Genomic DNA, 19,532 nt, shown 5'->3' with positions numbered 1-19,532 from the left:
GCCAAAATCTAGGATAACAAATTGAATAATAATAAGTAGGCAATATGCTAAGTGCTTATTGTGGATGATCTCATTTAATTATCATGACAACACTTTTAAGAAGATTGTATTTATCATATCCCCATTTTGCAGATAATGAAACTGAAAATTATTGAGTAACACAAGCAGGACCTCACAGATTGTAAAGAGGGAATCCAGACTGTTTAACCCCAAAGTTCAAGGTCTAAATAAAGAAAGTGAAGTCACTTGGTTGTGTCAGATTCTTTGCAACCCCATGGACTGTAGCCCACCAGGCTCCTCCTTCCATGGAATTTTCTAGGTAAGAGTACTGAAGTGGGTTGTCATTTCCTTCTCTAGGGGATCTCCCCGACCCAGGGACCGAATCCAGGTCTCCCACATTGTGGGCAGACACTTTACCATCTGAGCCACCAGGGAATCCCATATTATGTCAAGGGAGTGTGCAATTTCCTCGGTTCTGTTTCGTCACAACAAAAATTTGAGGTGATGGACCAGCATTACAGCCCTCGGACAGACTATGTCACAGCTCTCGGACAGATCAGTGTTACAGCTCCGTGTTACAGCTCAGTTTTATTTAGAAAATAAAGAAAAATACATCCTTGAGGTGTGAGGGCATGATGACCCAAAAGACATGAAGAGAAGAGAGAGAGAGTGAGAGAGGCAGAGAGAGACAGAAAGACCGAGAGAGACCAAGAGAGGGAGAGAGAGCGAGAGAGAGACCCTCGGTCCTTTGGATTCTCTTATTATATGTTTTTTCTCTCCCCGGGCCTGCCGTATGTGAACTGGGCTAGCCAGGAATGCTGTTTGTTCTACATGAGGTCCTCACTCCAGTCCTCAGACCATCCTTTGTTTTATTTTCGGGGGCTTTTCCCTTCCTTGTCTTCTAGTCACCTTTCCTGGGTTCCCTTTTCCTATTCTAACTACCTAACATTTATCTGCTGAGACTTTGCTGTTTTTAAGATAAAATCATCTTCACAAGGTGAACGATCATATTTCAGTGATGTGGTTTACAATACAAAGAAAGAAAATGTATTAAAAATTTGAGTCTATGTAAAGGAGATCCAATCAGTCCATTCTAGAGGAGATCAGCCCTGGGTGTTCTTTGGAAGGAATGATGCTGAAGTTGAAACTCCAGTACTTTGGCCACCTCATGCGAAGAGCTGACTCATTGGAAAAGACTCTGATGCTGGGAGGGATTGGGGGCAGGAGGAGAAGGGGACGACAGAGGATGAGATGGCATCACCAACTTGATGGACATGAGTTTGAGTGAACTCTGGGAGATGGTGATGGGCAGGGAGGCCTGGCATGCTGCGATTCACGGGGTCGCAAAGAGTAGGACACGACTGAGCGACTGAACTGAACTGAACTGAAATCTTTATTAGAATGAAAGTGAAGCATAATCTGGGCAAAAAATGGACCTTAAAACACTTCATGAATCAGTCTAATACACTGGCACTGCTGCATTTTCATGATTGATTTATGGATTCTCATCACAAAGCAAAATAAAGAACCCTTTTCCTAAGGCCTAAATGGGTGAATGAATAACAGGGAAGAAAATAAAAGATACAGTGGATTTTATTAAATGCAACAGAATAAGAGGGACCACCACCTTCAAATAATTTTAAAAATTGTTTTAAAAATGAAAATTTCCTACTTGATTTGATTAGATTGGAACTTGGGTTCCCTTCCAAGGAAGTAGAGCAGGAAAAATTTGTGTTCCATTTTGTTCATTGTCTGTGGATGCTGGCCCTGCATTCTCTTGAAAGACATATTCATAAATGAACTCAGAACCATCAGGACCTATGACTTCCTAGATCTTTCATAAGGAAGCTTGGAACTGAAGTGTGATCACACAAGGAAAAGCCCTTTCTATATTCTTCATCTACAGAGATGTGATTAGGGAAGTTAGCTTGCCGAGGTGATGGACAGAGTTTCTAGTTTTTTACGTTTCTTTGCCTGAGACAGGCCTGGAAAATCATCCTAGGTGGGTCAGAGGGAAATCACCCCACTCTGCTAGATTCTCTAATTTGTTGCTGTTCAGTTGCTAAGTTTTGTTTGACTCTTTGCGACCCCATGGACTGCAGGACACCAGGCTTCCCTGTCCTCTACTATCTCCTGGAATTTGCTCAAACTCATATCCACTGAGTTGGTGATACCATCCAACCATCTCATTCTCTGTTGTCCCCTTCTCCTTTTCCTCCTGCCCCAAATCTTGCCCAGAATTAGAGTCTTTTCCAATGAGTTGACTCTCTGTATCAGGTGACCAAAGTACTGGAGCTTCAGATTCAGCATCAATCCTTCCAGTGAATACTCAGAGTTGATTTTCTTTAGGATTGACTGGTTTGATCTCTTTGCTGTTGAAGGGACTCTCAAGAGTCTTCTCCAGCACCACAGTTCAGAAGCATCAATTCTTTGGCATTCAGCCTTCTTTATGGCCCAACTCTCTCATCTGTACATGACTATTGGAAAAACCATAGCTTTGAATATACAAACCACTTTCACATCTGAAAAGTGATGTCTCTGCTTTTAATGTGCCATTGAGGTTTGTCATAGCTTTTATTCCAAGGAGCAATTTTGACTATGAGCCAAAAGGTACTTACTAAATTCTTACCTCTCTACAAGATGTAGAGGACACTTCAAACCAAAGCAATAATCTAGTTAACTGTCCAAAATACAGTGAGTTTTGTCTTTTTTTTCTTTTTCATGTATTTATTTGGATTAAAAAATTTTATAGGTGGAGTGGGGATTTTATTTGTCACCTTGATCTAACTTTGATGAATGCTGATTTCACTTGGCAAAACCTCAGAAATGAGCCATTAACTCCTACTGGAACATTTCCAGTGATGAAGAAATCAGCCTCTCAGTTGACAGCCCATTCCATCTTTGGATAAATCTAATTTGAAGAAAGATAGTTTTCTAGCACATCTCTCACTAATATAAATTAATATGTTAAGAATCTCAACTGAGACAATCTACTCATTTTGTACGACCGAACTAAAGAATGTAACCTCCATTCTGTTGTTGAGTCCATGCATTGTGAAACCTGGCACTGACTAGAGCACTCTTAAATTAGATCATTTGGGTGGAAGACATATGTATAGTAAAAACCAGGAAACTAATTTTCAGTCCTTTCATATTTTGAAATAGACTCTATTTCGTATCTTGGTGTCTAACCAAATCATTACCAGGAACATTTCTATGAGGGACAGGTGTATCTGAGGAATGTCTCACTGGTATACTTCTTCTGAAGAGACTTGACCTTCAAACACAGGTGGTCTCCTCATCTTTAACAAAGTCACAAGGAATCTTGCTAATGCGTATTTAAGATGGACAGCTTCAAAAGTGTGAGACAGAGAGGATCCCACCCCAGGAATGACAAAAGATCCTTAATGATAACATAGTATTGTGAATCTATCTTGACAATGACCATGTATTATGGTCTTCCTTGGTGGCTCATCTGGTAAAGAATCCACCTGCAATGCAGGAGACCTGGGTTCGATCCCTGGGTTGGGAATATATGGGTTTGATCCCTGGGTTGGGAAGATCCCCTGGAGAAGGGAATGGCTACCCCCTCCAGTATTCTAGACTGGAGAATTCCATGAACTGTATAGTCCATGGCATCACAAAGAGTCAGACATGACTGAGCGGCTAAGCACACAATGTATTATGGTCTTCCTGGGGAGGGAGATGGATTGCCATATGAGAATTCCAAGTCAAACTTTTACAAAGTTTACAACCCACCATTCTCCCAGCTCACCCTTCTCCAAATCTCCCATTTTGGGGAGGAAAGACTCTTCCTTTCTTGAGGACCAGTCGCCCAAGACATGGTGAGGGGATGAAAATGATAACTGCTTCTTGACTTTTTGCCCAGAAGCCCGTAGTTTTAGATGACGCTTATACCCACACATAAAACAACAGATTACTTTTAAAGACTGAGATGGTGACCTTTAGGCTGAAATCATCATAATTGTATCATTCTACACTAGATTATTACAGATGAAATTGGTACTCCTGACTCTGAAAATGTGGCACGGGAGCTAGCTAATTGATCTGATGAAAAAGACAAGTGACACAGCCCTCAATCTCATTTGACCTCCTAGAGGGCGTAGAAATAGCAGTAATTTTACAAGATAATGTCAAGAAGGTAAAGGATTCTCCCTTAGCAATTGTTTGAATAGGAATGATTTCCCTCCCAAGACTCTTCGAAACCTGTCCCTCTTACCTGAAAAAGGTGGTCTAAATATTTTTATTATTCTGAATCTTATTAGAGCAATAAAACTCAAGAATAACCTGAGGCTACAAAGGAATAATTCCTTCAAAAACCAGAGACCACTTGGTTCAGTGTTAAATGTATCTCCCCTCTGCATCTACATAAGAAATAGTGCGCTTCAACACATTCTGAACATTTCCCAAAATAGACAAAAGCATTTTTTTTCTCATTACTTAATCCCAGAATCCAACATCTTAATAGATTTTTCATTCATTTACCTAGCCTCCTCCGCTTTGCTGAAACTCCTCCTTATTTTAGTTCACTCATTATAACTCCAATAGTTTATAGAAAGAAGAAATATTTCAAAGTTTGTGGCACACTTTTCCTGAAATCTCTTAAGCCTTCAGTTAGCTTTGATTTTCTTTATAAAGGATAGAGAAAACTGAGTGAAATTCTGAACAGATATAAGAACCAATTGTACTCAGGCAAAGGATTATATAAAGGTTTCTTTGTGTGACAAATCCTTGTTTTTATGTGGTTACTGAACATAATAAAAGTAACATTAAATGAATGGTTTGAAATATTCAGCACAGAACTTAGTTCATAGCAAGCACTATCTATGGGCTTCGGGTGTGTACTCGATTAGTATATATACCTTACAAGGTTATGAATTTATGAAAGTCGTGACCCTAGTACCCTAAGATATAAGACACATTAAGATTGCTCCTTACAACACTGTTTTTAATGAAGTAGTTTCTCTAAAGAAGCTGTAGAAGTGTAAGATTTATTTAAAGTGAGGATGCAGCCTCACCCAGAATTGGATTGGCATAGAATTCATCAGAAGGAAAGAGAAAAAATAACTATTGCATTTACTCAGACATCTATTATATGTGTATTACATCATCTGATTTTTACAACATTCCAGTGAAGGGGAGGTGGTATGATCACCATCATCTCACTGAGATCAAACACCTTTTCCTCCATCACCTAGCCAGTATCTAGCAGGAACTGGGTTCAAGTCATGTCTACTCAGTAAACAAGCTTATGTTCTTTCCTCTGTCTTTTAACAAAGACTTGTGAGCTTCCCTGGTAGCTCAGATGGTAAAAAGTCTGCATGCAATGTGGGAGACCTGGGTTTGATCCTGGATTGGGAAGATTCCCTGGAGAAGGAAACAGCAACCCACTCCAGTATTCTTGCCTAGAGAATCCCCATGGACAAAGGAGCCTGGTGGGCTACAGCCCATGGGGTTGCAAAGAGTCGGACGTGACTGAGCAACTTTTACTCACTCAAAAACTTGTGAAATAAATGAAGCTTTTGCATGTGCACAGGGGTGTCTATCTATCAACTTGTTATTATCCAATAATGATCTGTAAGTTAATCAAGTTTCCACTGCACCTACATCTATTTTCAAAGTGGGATTTGAACCAATGTCTGTTTGACCCCCTAGCCCGAGGCCTTGGAAGACATTCCTTTTGGAGACATTCCTTCTAGGCTTATCTGAGACCATGTGGACCTTGTTTATGGACCCAAGACCTTCTGACGTGATCTGATCTCTGAAGGCATGAAGGAAGTGACTAAGCAAGCCCAAGTTTCAAAGTACAGCCAAGAATGGAGAAATGTGACTGGCAACTCAGGACAACAGAATCCCAGAAGGATTTTCTCAAAATGTAGGTCCCTGATGGGCAGGCGCTTACATTTTAAACAAAACCTTCAAGTTTGAAAACTATTAGCCTAGGACAAAGGCTTTTTATTGCTTAAATTTGTAAGGGTGATAAAGGAGGCCTTGATTTCTCAAAAAAAAAATTTCAGAATTTAACAGGAATACACTGGCATTGAAAGAAGGAAGGAAATCTAATTGCCATCAATATGGTTTGATTTTTAACAGCACACTAAACATCAAAACATAAATTTTCAATCAATTTTGAAGTGTGCACTAAACATATCTTAATCTTTATTCAAAATAAGGAAGTTGCCTCATTCTGAGGTGGTCCTGATGTTTTGTAACATCAAGTTGAGTGAAGTCATTCCAGTTAACTATTTCCATGTGATTTAAGCAGTCTTTCTTTGGCCTGGAAACCAAAGTAATTGTAGTTAATTGCCTTCCTCATCTAAGTTTCACTCAGAGCCTTGTCCCAGAAGAGAAATAAGGGGTAGAGGCTGAGAAATATCGCCTTTCTATAAGTGTTCTGGGATTAAGATCCTCAAATATAAAGAACACTCACAAATCAATAAGACAGAAATGAGAATCACAATAAAAGAAGACAATTAAGACGAACATTCAAGTCACATAATTAAGACAAATGTAAAGATCACAAAAGAATATAAAGACCAAAACATAAAACACATATACAGAAAGACATTCAAACTCAAAAATAATTTTTTTAAATACGGCAGGAAGATGCTCCTTGTATCTTATCAAGTCGGCAATTTTTAGAAAGTATAGGCACAATTTTTGAGGGTTATTTCAGAATGCACATTGAGTATTTTAAAATGTGCATTATCTTATACCCATTTTTATGATTTTATCCCAAGGAAATAATTAAACATGGATGTATGATTTAACTCTGACCCTGGTAATGGCTATGCAATTTATGATTTGTAATAGTTAAAAACTGAGGGAACAAAAGCAAACGTAGCTAAAATATGCACTGGAATAGTACAGTTACAAAAAATATTTTGTAACTAAACATTTATTACTGTGGGGAGAAGTTCAAGTGAAGAATGCTTAACACTGTCTTACAAGGCATGATGTATAAATGGCCCTGTTTTAATAGAAGCATTGCACGGGTAAGTGTAAAGAATCACACTCATAGAGACTAGCATGACACATGACAAAATATTAACACTGGGCATTGCGGATAGAGATCACAAGAGATGTCATTTTCTTCGTTTCGCCTTATATGCTTGATATAAGCTTTTGCTAGGGCAAACGCATTACCTTTTTTAGGAAAAAAATTCATATATAATAGAAGACAAAACCCAATATGATTGACAGTATGTGACAAACGCCATGATTCCTACTTCTCTTTATCACAGTTCTAATTTTTTTTCGCCCCTGAGATCTGTAAGCTCCCGTTAGGAAATTTTAGCCGGAAATTAAAGATGGGCAGAGAATTCTTCAGTTGAGGGGACCTTAGATGACTGGATAAGGGCTCTACCCCCATTCTGGAGTCTTTCCGGAAATCTCACGTGGTTGCCGCGGAGTGAAGATGTTGAAAATCACTACTTCTAACCCGGCCGCGGTCTAAGCCTGGGGTCACATGACTTGTCACCCCTGTGATTTCTGAGTGACTGGAGCTGCTATTTATAATTACAGGGAGAAAACGGATGTAAACTGGGCAAACCAGGACACGTGTTCATCAAGACCTTCGGGAATTCACAGCCTCAAAGCACTGACTGCTGAAAGCTACCAGGAGCTGCCCAACTATCTCATTTCACAGATGAGAAAACCTGAGGACAGAGAAAGAAAGTGTGCTGTTCAAACTTAGTTAAGACACAGGAGTCATGAGCATACTTTCTGAAGCTTAACTTGGAAGATTTCTCTGTGTGGACATCCCATGAACCACCATGAGATGACATGGCAGGGAGTAAGCAGAACATTACAATCTTCTCTCCTGAAACTCCACTGTCAAGAGTCAGACCAAAAGCAACCCATGTCTTTTGGCTCTTAGGATTCACAACATATAGCCTGAGGCCAGTTGCAGGGGTGAGGCAATTTCCTCAAAGATTCTCCTTATTAACCTGAGTCTTCAGTACTCTTGCCTGGAAAATCCCATGGACAGAGGAGCCTGGTAGGCTGCAGTCCACGGGGTCATGAAGAGTTGGACATGACTGAGCGACTTCACTTTCACTTTTCACTTTCATGCGTTGGCGAAGGAAATGGCAACCCACTCCAGTGTTCTTGCCTGGAGAATCCCAGGGACGGGGGAGCCTGGTGGGCTGCCGTCTATGGGGTCGCACAGAGTCGGACACGACTGAAGCGACTTAGCAGCAGCAGTAGCAGTCAGTCACTCAACAAGTATTTATGCAACACTGGGAGGTGGGTAAAAGTCCCACTTAACACACAGCTTGGTACATATGCTAGCTAATTTTTACAAGCTAATGTAACCAAGAAGTGTCTGGATGATATTTCAAAGTGTTTTTTCACGTTCTCCAATTCACAAATAAAGGTGGAAAGGAGAACAGTTCCCTTATTCAAATAACCATATATTGTTCAAACAGAATGAAGCCTTTTCTTCCTACAGAATTTCCAAGATAAAAATCATTGTTTCCATTTCCAGTTTTTCTCTCAGAAAATATACTTTTATGGTCCAAACTTGCTCCCAAACAGCAGGGTAGGGCAGTGGGAAGAGAAAACACTTTGGAGTCACAAATACAGTAAATATTTCAACAAATCTAAGATGCACAATTTTTACCCTACCTTTTAACACTTAAATCAGAAAGTTACCTTAACTGTCAGTGGAGACTTAAAGTCTTGAATTCTTCCAGGGAGGTTTGTGATTGCTGCTACTGGTCACTAGGGGGCGATACGAACCCAGTGACGTGAAAGTCTCTCGGTCGTGTCCGACTCTTCGCGACCAAGGCCTTGGACTATACAGTTCACGAATTCTCCAGGCCAGAATACTGGAGTGGGTAGTCTTTCCCTTCTCCAGGGGATCGTCCCAACCCAGGGATTGAACCCAGGTCTCCCGCATGGCAGGCAGATTCTTTATCAGCTGAGCCACTAAGGAAGCCCCAAAATACTGGAGTGGGTAGCCTATCCCTTCTCCAGCAGATCTTCCTGACCCAGGAATCGAACCCAGGAATCCTGCATTGCAGGCAGAGACCACTTTAAATTCTCTGCCTGACTTTTTTTAAAGATGATATTCAGAGTGTGAACTCAGGTGGCAAAACCATGTGCATTCCATTTTGGAGTTCAATTTCTTGGAGAGGATTTTTATTTGTTTGTTTTTTCATCTAACCAATAGCCAGGGAGAGGCATGTGAATTTCCTTGTTTACTCTGTCTATTGGGTGGTTTTTCTTAGTGCTGCACAGAAACCAAACACCTCACAGTCGATGGTACCTTAGAGTGGATAAAATATGGCAACCAAATTCTGAGATCTATAACTTCTACTTAACCTCTAAGAGGTTCAGTTTTCTCTTACAAAAGTAAGTGAGATAGTAATGTTTCCCTGGGGATGCAATAGGCCAGTATACCGAAACGCTGGCCACAGAGTAGATGGATACTGATGCTATGCTCTAACTCTGGAGTCCTGTGAATTTGAAGCCTCTGCTTTTATTTTGGTAAGGCTTCTGGGACCCTTTCTTACCTGACCTCTCTCCCAAATCCCTGCCCTGAGCTTTCCACTTCATCCAAAGTTCAAAGAGAAGAGAATGAAGATGGCACAGGATTGCCTTCTCCAGACAAGGGCCTGGGGGAGCAGATCCTCAGGGCTCCTGGGAGGGGCAGTGTCCTGACCAGACCAGGGCACTGGCTTTGGGGTCACAGTGAGCTCAGATTGCAGTCCCTATACTGACAGCTTGAGTTTGGGTGGGCTACTGAATCATTTCTCCATGCCCCCATTTCATCAAGTATAAAAGGAGGCTCTTTACAACATCCATTGGGTTGGCCAAAAAGTTCGTTTGGGTTTTTCTGTAACATCTTATGAAAAACCTGAATGAACTCTGGCCAACCCAATATTGCTTATTGTCATTGTTAGTCAGTTTGTGCTCATAGCTTAGAAATTGTTGTTGTGTAGTCGCTAAGTCCTGTTTGACTCTTGGTGACTGTAGCCTGCCAGGCCCCTCTGTCCATGGGATTTCCCAGCAAGACTACTGAAGTGGGCTGCCATTTCCTTCTCTAGGGGATCTTCCTGACCCTGGAATCGAAAGTGCGTCTCCTGCTTGGCAGGCAGATTCTTAACCACTGAGCCACCAGGAAAGCACATAACTTAGAATGGTACCTGTTGTTGTTCAGTTGCTAGTCATGTTTGACCCCATGAACTGCACTTCTTGTTTTTGTGACCCCATGAACTGTAACCTGCCAGGCTCTTTTGTCCATGGGATTTCCCAGGCAGGAATACTGGAGCAGGTTGCCATTTTCTTCTCCAGGGTGAAATAACCACTGGTTACTACTTTTGATATATCCTCTGCTCAGCAGTAGTGTTGCCCCTGAAGAGGGTCTCTGAGCAGGAGTCAACGAGGACTGTCTCTGTGACACGAGGGGAGTGAGCACTATCCTGTGTGCCTCGATTGCCAGCCCCTGGGAGCCCATGTGATGCAGAGCACGTGCTAGATGGTGTAAGACTGGACTATCAGTGACCTAATCCCCACGTGTCTGTTCAGGAGCAGATGCTGTCCCTTGCTTCTCCTAGAAGAACCTCCCTGGTCACAGAAAGCAACCTCTGATACATAGTGCCTCCTCTACATCCAATACCCCTCCAACTCCAGTGCCTGCAGGTGAGCACCAGACACTATTGAATAAAATACATTAGAAATGATCTCTAGTCTGTAGGGGTCAGGTCATCAGTGAAGCAAGTACATCTTTAGCAAGAATGAATAAAAGAGTTTTTACACAGCTCTGGACACAGCCTAATTGAGAAGATTCTTTGTAAGACCACCCTGCCTTTCCTAGCTCCTTCAATGGAGAAGCCAGGATAGAAAATGCCTTTAATTATATTACTAACAAGAAAAATCCACCTGCAATGGTGGGGGCAGGGGGAGGGTTGTTGAATAGGCAAAGTGTTTCTTTTCCTTTTGTTTTGTTAGTACATAGACACAATACATTCAAACTGTGAATCGCAGGTGAAGATCTTAATTTTGGAGTTTGCAACTTTCAGATAGTTATCAAAGAGACTCACTGGGAATAATGCATGTGCTTGGAAGTGTGAATTCTCCAAACCCAGCAAAGTAGACTCTCCCAGGCAGCTGAGCAAACTTGCAAAAAATTGCTCATTGGAGCTTTGCAGAGTATCAAATCAAACTCCTGAAATTTGCTTGCAAATCCCCTGCTGTTCTTGCCGGAGGCTCCTGCAGATGCTAAGCACCTCCTGTGCTCAGCCAAGGAAGGTCTGTCAGCTTCCATCAGTGCAAACGAGCAGCCTAGTTACCCAGGGACAGCACCCACTCATGGTTTGGTGCTGGGGGGAGGGGAGAAGGGGCATGAAACTAAGTCATCATCAATACGGTAATGGTGGCCACTTTTGAGCAGTTGATCTCATCGAGGCATTGCCTGGAGCATTTCATCCTAAATTATCAGGGAGGCGTGTCCATCAGCCTCATTGCACAGAGAGGATCTCCTGCTCAGAGACTCCTTCACTTACTGAGGGTCACACAGCAAGGAAGTGGCAGAGGTGGAACTGGAACCCAATTCTGAATCCAGTACCACGTACTATGCGTACACCGGGGGGACTCTGAGCAGCCGACAACTGGGAGAATGGGAGAACAGGTGTCCACATCTAACAAAGACAGTGTCTATCACTAATACTTGCATTAGGTTATTGGGTGCCCCCATATAGTAGGTTACAAGGGTAGCAGATTCACCTAAAATCAAAGGCAAGTGGGTGCTAACGTCACTTGGGTTAATAATCTCAAAGTGGAAGGAACTCCTTTGTTCTTTCCATCATCTTTTCCATAAAGAGCAGACTTGACGCTCTCTTTATCTAACCAGCATCTCCTTTCATGGCCTTCGGTCTACTCATGATTTTCAAAGAGAAAAAAGAAAAGACAGTACCAAACCAAACAAACACACAACAGACACACCAACCAAAACCGCAGCCCCTGGGCTCTCTCTCTGGTCCCGTGAACATTTACGACAATTTATTTCAGAAAAAGAGCCACTGTGGAGACCCAGCTCTACCTTGTGCTCCAGGCTGGAGTCTTTAAACATCAGTGAGAATGGCTTGATATGCTCTCTTCTCAATTTATCACCACTCCGCAAGTCGATGGTATGTTCTATTCTCTTGTTAATTTCCTCAGGCCCAGACTGGACATGCAAAGCTTGTGCAAGATGGTTTGGAAGTAGATTTATTGAATTTCTTGTTAGGGCAGCCAGAGTCTAGGGGGAAAGCACATGCAAACACAATAAACCTGCTAGTCCCCTTTGGATTAAAAAGAAAGGCAATGTGTTCAGATTAGGTTGCATCGCAAACAGTAATAGCATTCCATGCAGTTGTATTCAGTGAAACCTACAGAAGTCGATAAGTTAGCATTTGGTTCCCAGAAACACAACCTGGAAAAACAATATATCAAGGGGGACATTTCCCTCTCCTCTGTGTAGGTGCACTGAATTCCTTCAGTTCAGGTGTAGGGAGAGCTGTCGGTTTGCAAATGTTAACCAAGAGCCTTCTCTAACCAGGCACATCCCTGGTTTGAGAGAAAGAAAACCAATACAAATAACAGAAGGGAAAACAGAGCTGAAAAGCCCACAGAAATGATCCTCTCCAACCAAGTAGCTTCCACATTTTCATGTGGTCTTTCCTTGAATGGTGGTGGAGAGACTTGGGGACGAATGGCTTGCAAATTTTTTTTTTTTAGCATTTCTCATGGACAGTCAAATAAGCCAGAATCTGCTACTTAAGCTTGATGATTGTTAGACCTTGTACACTTGATGAATGTTTTTCCCCATAGACTGTTATATATCTATATTTTTGTATAGATATATGTGTTTGATTTCCTTTAGGCAAAAATGCAAGCAGTTGCAGCCTCTCACCGTTTCACAGGATTAAACAGCAGGAGGTGGGGAAAGGTACAACCACCATGGTTGATCACTGGGTGTGGCCACATGGACACAGAAATAGCACTGGCTTAGGAAGACCCAGCAGATTTGGCAGAGGGGACTCTGTCTCCTGGCATCTTAACTGCAGGTGACAAGATCAACCAGTAGGATCCAGTCAAATGCAACACCGACTCACAGCTCCAATTTCAACTTCTTTGACCCAAAACATTAGAGTTGGAGCTCGAGGACAACAAGGCTCATCTCCTCCCCCAAAAGATCTCTTGAGAAGACGTGGAGGATGCAGTACCTCTGTAGAGGGGAAGAGAAAGCTCTGCCTCCGAACACACTCACTGCATCTTCTTTTCTCTGCCAGCCTCTCATCTTGGCCAGTGTTAGACCATAGGCTAGACTGACATAAGATGATGCAGTCATGAAATAACAGCCTGTGAGAGCTGATAGAACACCTTGGAGGCCCTCCTGCCTGAATCCTTCATATACCCATGTTGTGGTTGTTGTTCAGTCGCTTAGTCATGTCTGACTCTTTGTGACCTCATGAACTACAGCACGCCAGGCTCCCCTGTCCTTCACTATGTTCTGGAGTTGGCTCAAACTCATGTCCATTGAGTTGGTGATGCCATTCAACCAATCTCATCCTCTATCACCTCCTTCTCTTGCCCTCAATCTTTCTCAGCGTCAGGGTTTTTTCCAAGGAATTGGCTCTTTGCATCAGGTGACCAAAGTACTGGAGCTTCATGAGCCTCAAAGAATTATACTCATGAGCCATCAGCTTCTCTGCAGCCAGGTCAGACTCTCTGACTGTGGAGCCAGAGTTGGGGGCTTTGATCTCGTGGAGCCCAGTAGCCCATTCCATGAGTATTCCTCTCTATGACACTGTTGGACTCTTCCTTTTAATCTTCATGTAGATACTCAACATAACCTAAATTCATAGTCTCTAAAGAATTCTAGAGCAGGGCTTTATCACTGGTAGAATTTACTGAAAACCTTTTCTCCAGCCTCACGACAAAAGATGGAGTCACAGGTGCCAACACGAGCAAGTACAGTATATGCTCTGAGGATTCTGAAGCTAATTTGAGCACTGAGTGCCAAGGAGGCAACCACAGAGAAAGAAACAAATGTCAGGTGGAGGTACGGCAGGATGAGCAGTGAGGAGGAGTGCCGGATCCAAGAGAAGGAAGCAGGTACCAGTGTTTTAGAAAACCGAACAGCAGGGTTCATACTGGGGCAGGGGGTTTGAGCTCTGGGGTTAAATGTTTTTAGAACAGCATCTCAGAAGGTGAATGAGACTGGAGCCTACCCTCTGTGGATCTCCTATCGGCTTCTCGGGCAGAAATTCTCTCCACTGTTTGGAAATGTCAGAATTCAGTCTTCTATCCCAGAGAGGAGGTGGGAAACTATGCTCCTCACGGCAGACCCAAAACACAAACTGAGGTGTGCCCAGTACCATTGGGAACATAATTTTCCAAACTCCATTCCAGGTCTATGAATTTGGGCAAATTGTTTAAACCCTGTGGAACTTCCCTAGCAGTTCAGCAGCATTTAAGATGGTTAAGGCTCCACGCTCAGCTACAGAGGACATGGGTTCAATCTCTGGTTGGGGAGCTAAGATCCTGTATGCTTTGATGTGTGGGAAAAAAAAAATGATTGAAGCCCAGATGAAAATCAGAGTTCCTTCTGAACTCAAGTTTCTGAACATAGGGTCTTGCTGAGAGTCTCGGGATTTTGTAAACTTCATTTGGATGGGGTAGGAGAATATAAACCCTCTCAAACTCATCATTTGGTTTATGACCAGAAGACTGTTCTTTCGGAATCATGTTTATCTGTGTACATACTAACAATGTACATTTTTCTTTTTAAAATAGGTCCTATGGCTTCATGCGAAGAGTTGACTCATTGGAAAAGACTCTGATGCTGGGAGGGATTGGGGGCAGGAGGAGAAGGGGACGACAGAGGATGAGATGGCTGGATGGCATCACTGACTCGATGGACGTGAGTCTCAGTGAACTCCGGGAGTTGGTGATAGACAGGGAGCCCTGGCGTGCTGCGATTCATGGGGTCGCAAAGAGTTGGACACGACTGAGTGACTGATCTGATCTGATGGCTTCATGGATAGTCATACATTTGGTATTTCTTAATCAGTTTGTGCCAGCAAATAACAAATTACTCCCAATGAGATCTTAGACTGAAAGTTTACTCTTGAAACATCCAGTTTTGTTGAGTCAAAAACACTTTAGCTCTTATGGATCACATATTCCAGTCTTCACACACCCTCTGCAGCACACCTGTAGATGCTGTAAATCAGCCCGCACATTCTCCGTTCTGGAATTTGAGGAAATCATCCCTCTCTTTCATCACAAGATTCTCTTAATTAACTCTTTCCCCAAAATCTTGTTCTAAGGAACACAGGAATGAAGGAATGCTTCTTTACAAAATGGTTTGTGGACCAATCAATTTAGGAAATGTGGATCCACTGTTTGTTTACTGCCATCCATTCTTACTACTCTCCTCCAGAGAAAGGGTTTTGTCTCTTTTTCGAATCTCTTTGTCTGGAGTGTGTATGCCAGAAGCTGGCACTAAAGTAATCACTCAGTACTGGTGTGTTGAATGAAAAAATTCTTACATCCTCCTATTGGAGTCTCACAGTACACATTACTGAAATAAAGGTACTGATAAGTTCTGCAGAAATCAGGCTTTTAAATTCTGCATTTTCCGAACTTTTATAACCATGAAACAGGTTTTGCTCAGATGTCCTCTACATGGTTCGTGGAGGACCACTTTGGAAATAAGACTCTAACGTTCTTCCCTGGTTTTGTTTGCAACTCTTACTTAGTGGATCTGTTTCTGATTCTGAATAGAATCTATTTGCTCGCCTCCACTTCTCTTCCACAGGCTAATGGCGTCAGCTTTCCCAATCACTTCACAGGTGACGCAGTTTCCACACAGGGCACGACAGTGCTCTCCACTTTGTCCATACCTTGAGTATACTACTGCACAGAATCAGACTGAATGCAAACATCAGACTCTGTGTTGGAGCCTAGGCAACTAACACAGTATGACCCGGTAAACAATTACTCCGTCTACTACATTTTACGCACTTGAATGTGTGGCAGCTAGGTAGAATGTCCTACTGCTTCTTTAAAATCCAATTCAGACATCATCTTCTGCAAGAAGCCTATTATGAGTCTGCATGTATTCTTAACACAGCAGTTACTGTGATGTATTGTTACCGCTTCATTGTGGGTTTGCCTGTTCCTCTAGGCTCTGATCTGGAGGGCCAGGCACTGTGTTTCACCCGTAACTAAACCTTCAGCATCTGGCATATTTGATAAATTCTTAATAAGCACTTTTGGAATGAATGAATGCATGCATGAATGAAAAGTTGAATGGCTGTGTCAGACTATTCTTAGGGCACTGTTTTCAATCTCTTGCTACCAAAAGTCTGGTGATGCTTTTCCTGTCTTCCCCCAAACGGACTCCAAATTTAGACTTTGTTTACCAAATTGCATTTATTAAATAAGAAGTAGTTTGTTTTCCTACTATTCAATTAAATGCCTAGTTTTTGATCAGCCTAGGATAACAGGCATTGCCACAACAGCTTAAGAGAATTCCAGCCAAGAGCAAGAACCTTGAAAGGCAGCTTTATGATGCTTCTCAGCATGGGGTTTTAATCAGGTGTTTGGAATCTAGAACATGAGGTCACAGATGGGAAAGCACTAACCTACAGTCCTTCCTGGGACCAATGCCTGGATAAACATCAGCTTGAGTGTTTCCCATGAACCAGAATAAAGCAAAGGTTAAAGTCATCAGTGAAAGGGTGTCATCTTTTAGCCCCGCTGGAGATGGAGTCTTGAGATTAAGTGATAGGTAGCTGTGACTGAAATCCTGCACTGTAGGCCAGCTTGCTATTGATTGGGAAAGACCCAGAGAAGATGCCCAGCCCAGCAGGCTCAGAGTCTCACAGGGATCTCTGTCTCTTATGCGGAGATGGCTTATCCTCTCCCCAGACTCTGGCTGTTTCCAGCCTCAGGCTGGAGGCTGCACTCTGAAGCTTCCTCAGTTGCTCCAGAGCTTCCTCCCATCACCCCTATGGCAGCACCTCCCTGAGCCTCACCTGGAGGCCTCTGTGGCTCCACTTCAGACTTGTCGCCTGCAGGGTTTGGATTGTGGAAACGGCAGAAATTGTACGTTTTAGTCCCTAACCCATTTTCTGTGTCCTGCAACTCTAGGCCAATGCGAGAAGAAATTGCCAGGAACAAACACTAAGCCTGAATAAGGGCTCCCCGGTGTACACATTAGAGCTCTTTTTTATTCTGTGCTATGCTCAGTCGTGCCCTACTCTTTGTGACCGCATGGATTGTAGCCTTCCAGGTTCCCCTGTCCATGGGAGTTCCCAGGCAAGAATGTTGGAGCAGGTTGCCATTTCCTAATCAGAAGATCTTCCTGACCCAGGGATTGAAACAAGCCTCCTGTATCTCCTGCATTGGCAGGCAGATTCTTTTCCACTGAGCCACCAGGAAAGCTCATTTTTTCCTTCTACTTTTATTAACCACCCCCAACCAGCCCCCAGAAGAGAAGACTTCTCCTTTTTTAAAAGTTATTTTTGTGTTCTTTTTGTGAAAGCTCACTAGGGAAAGCTTTGAGGTGATCTAGTCCAAAATTCAGAGAAGGCAATGGCACCCCACTCCAGTACTCTTGCCTGGAAAATCCCATGGATGGAAGAGCCTGGTAGGCTGCAGTCCATGGGGTCGCTAAGAGTCAGACACAACTGAGCGACTTCACTTTCACTTTCATGCCTTGGAGAAGGAAATGGCAACCCACTCCAGTGTTCTTGCCTGGAGAATCCCAGGGATGACGGAGCCTGGTGGGCTGCCGTCTATGGGATCGCACGGAGTCGGACACGACTGAAGCGACTTAGCAGCAGTCCAAAATTATTTGCTCCAGGAAGAATGCTTGTTGCATTTGAAAGTGGAACAATTATTGTTTTTCCCCCTCAAATCCAGGGATGGGGAGCAGAGATTTCTTTGGGTATGCAGGTCATGTTTTTCTGGTAAGAAGGTTCTAGTGAAGTGAGTGAAGTTGCTCAGTCGTGTCCAACTCTTTTCGACCCCGTGGACTGTGGCCTACCAGGCTCCTCTGTCCATGGGATTCTCCAGGCAGGAGTCCTGGAGTGGGGTGCCATTCTAGGCGGTATTTATTTGGGAAAACACTGAGCTGGGGGTCCCAGGGAAAATATCCACATGGGGCTTTCCAGAACCTGCCATGTAACAATTTTTCCTTTTGAAAAAAATAGAGGTGCTAGTGAATTAGACCATTCTTTATAAGCAAGGGGTGTTAGCCAAGATTGCCACAATTTTCCCTGTCTGTACTGAGAAGAAAACGAAATGTCACATTCAAATGATGTACCTGATGCTTTTTCTAAAATTAGGGATATTGCTTACTTTCTCTCTCTTTAAGATATTTATACCGTCATCACCTATCTCCCAAACAAATCAAAAGAATGTTTAATGAGATCTTACTGTGGGAGGAGGTTTACAGAATACAACTACAGGAAGAGTTCAAGGGATTTTCATAATAGGCTCAGAGCTTCTGCACCAGGAAACGAAATAACAAGCATCAGAATGTCCACTCTGTTGGCTGAAATAATAGTCCGGACATTTCTAGCCAGCCTGCTCCAGGATTCCAGCACCCCTCTGTAGCCTGGTTCCCCATTCTCAATTGTCAGCAAACAATGTCAGTCCGGGGCCTGAGCTATTTGAGCCTTCACTGCTTCCCATTTGGAGCAGAATCGGAAGTGTGCAAATATTGGCTGCATGCTGCACTGGATAGGGAATAAAAAATGTATAAGCTCCTTTGTCACTTTGTGGTCTGAAATTTCAAACTGTTTATGATTAAGAGAACAAAACAATAACCAGGAAGGTATCCCAAATTCTGGCAGATTCCACAATAAACATTTACTAATTTGCTGCTGATTTGAACCCCACAAACTCACTCTTGAACTTTTGACTAACATCGATAAGGCAGATCATCAAAACAGTTTACTTATTTGGGGGTTTAGGTCCCAGGTGTGCTAGGTTCCTTTCCCAGGGTCCTCTGTCTGACATTTAATGCCTCATTCTTTGTTTCAGTTCATCCAACTAGTGGCTCCTGGCTTTGGACACAGACGGTTGCCTGTGTCTGTGTTGGTTGCCTTTGGACTGGGTGCGTGCTACATTGCTTCAGTCCTGTCCTACTCTGTGCGACTTCGTGGACTGTAGCCTGCTAGGCTCCTCTGTCCATGGGATTCTCCAGGAAAGAATACCGGAGTGGGTAGCCATGCCCTCCTCCAAGAGATCTTCCCGACACAGGGATCGAAACCGTGTCTCTTGCGTCTCCTGCATTGGCAGGAGGGTTCTTTACCACTAGTACCACCTAGGAAGCCCCTCCGTTTAGCTGCTGCTGCTGCTAAGTCGCTTCATATGTGTCCGACTCTGTGCAATCCCAGAGACAGCAGCCCACCAGGCTCCCCCGTCCCTGGGATTCTCCAGGCAAGAACACTGGAGTGTGTTGCCATCTCCTTCTCCAATGCATGGAAGTGAAAAGTGAAAGTGAA

General features: G+C 43.0%; 1 protein-coding gene across 3 annotated transcripts in view; it reads right to left on the bottom strand.

Annotated features, from left to right (window-relative positions):
- The window catches only part of ADCY8 (adenylate cyclase 8), a 226,686-nt gene that overhangs the window by 75,571 nt on the left and 131,583 nt on the right, over nucleotides 1-19,532 (bottom strand). For 2 of the 3 annotated variants that reach the window (XM_019974064.2, XM_019974065.2), the window contains exon 8: nucleotides 12,068-12,265. The exons of the other annotated variant lie outside the window; for it this stretch is intronic. In XM_019974064.2, the coding sequence (XP_019829623.1) occupies nucleotides 12,068-12,265 (198 nt within the window). The remainder of the gene's footprint in view (nucleotides 1-12,067; nucleotides 12,266-19,532) is intronic. 3 annotated transcript variants of the gene reach the window in all.

Source organism: Bos indicus, chromosome 14 (assembly GCF_029378745.1).
Source record: "Bos indicus isolate NIAB-ARS_2022 breed Sahiwal x Tharparkar chromosome 14, NIAB-ARS_B.indTharparkar_mat_pri_1.0, whole genome shotgun sequence".
NCBI classification, from domain to species: Eukaryota; Metazoa; Chordata; class Mammalia; order Artiodactyla; family Bovidae; genus Bos; species Bos indicus.
This window is presented reverse-complemented; position numbering and strand designations above follow the sequence as displayed.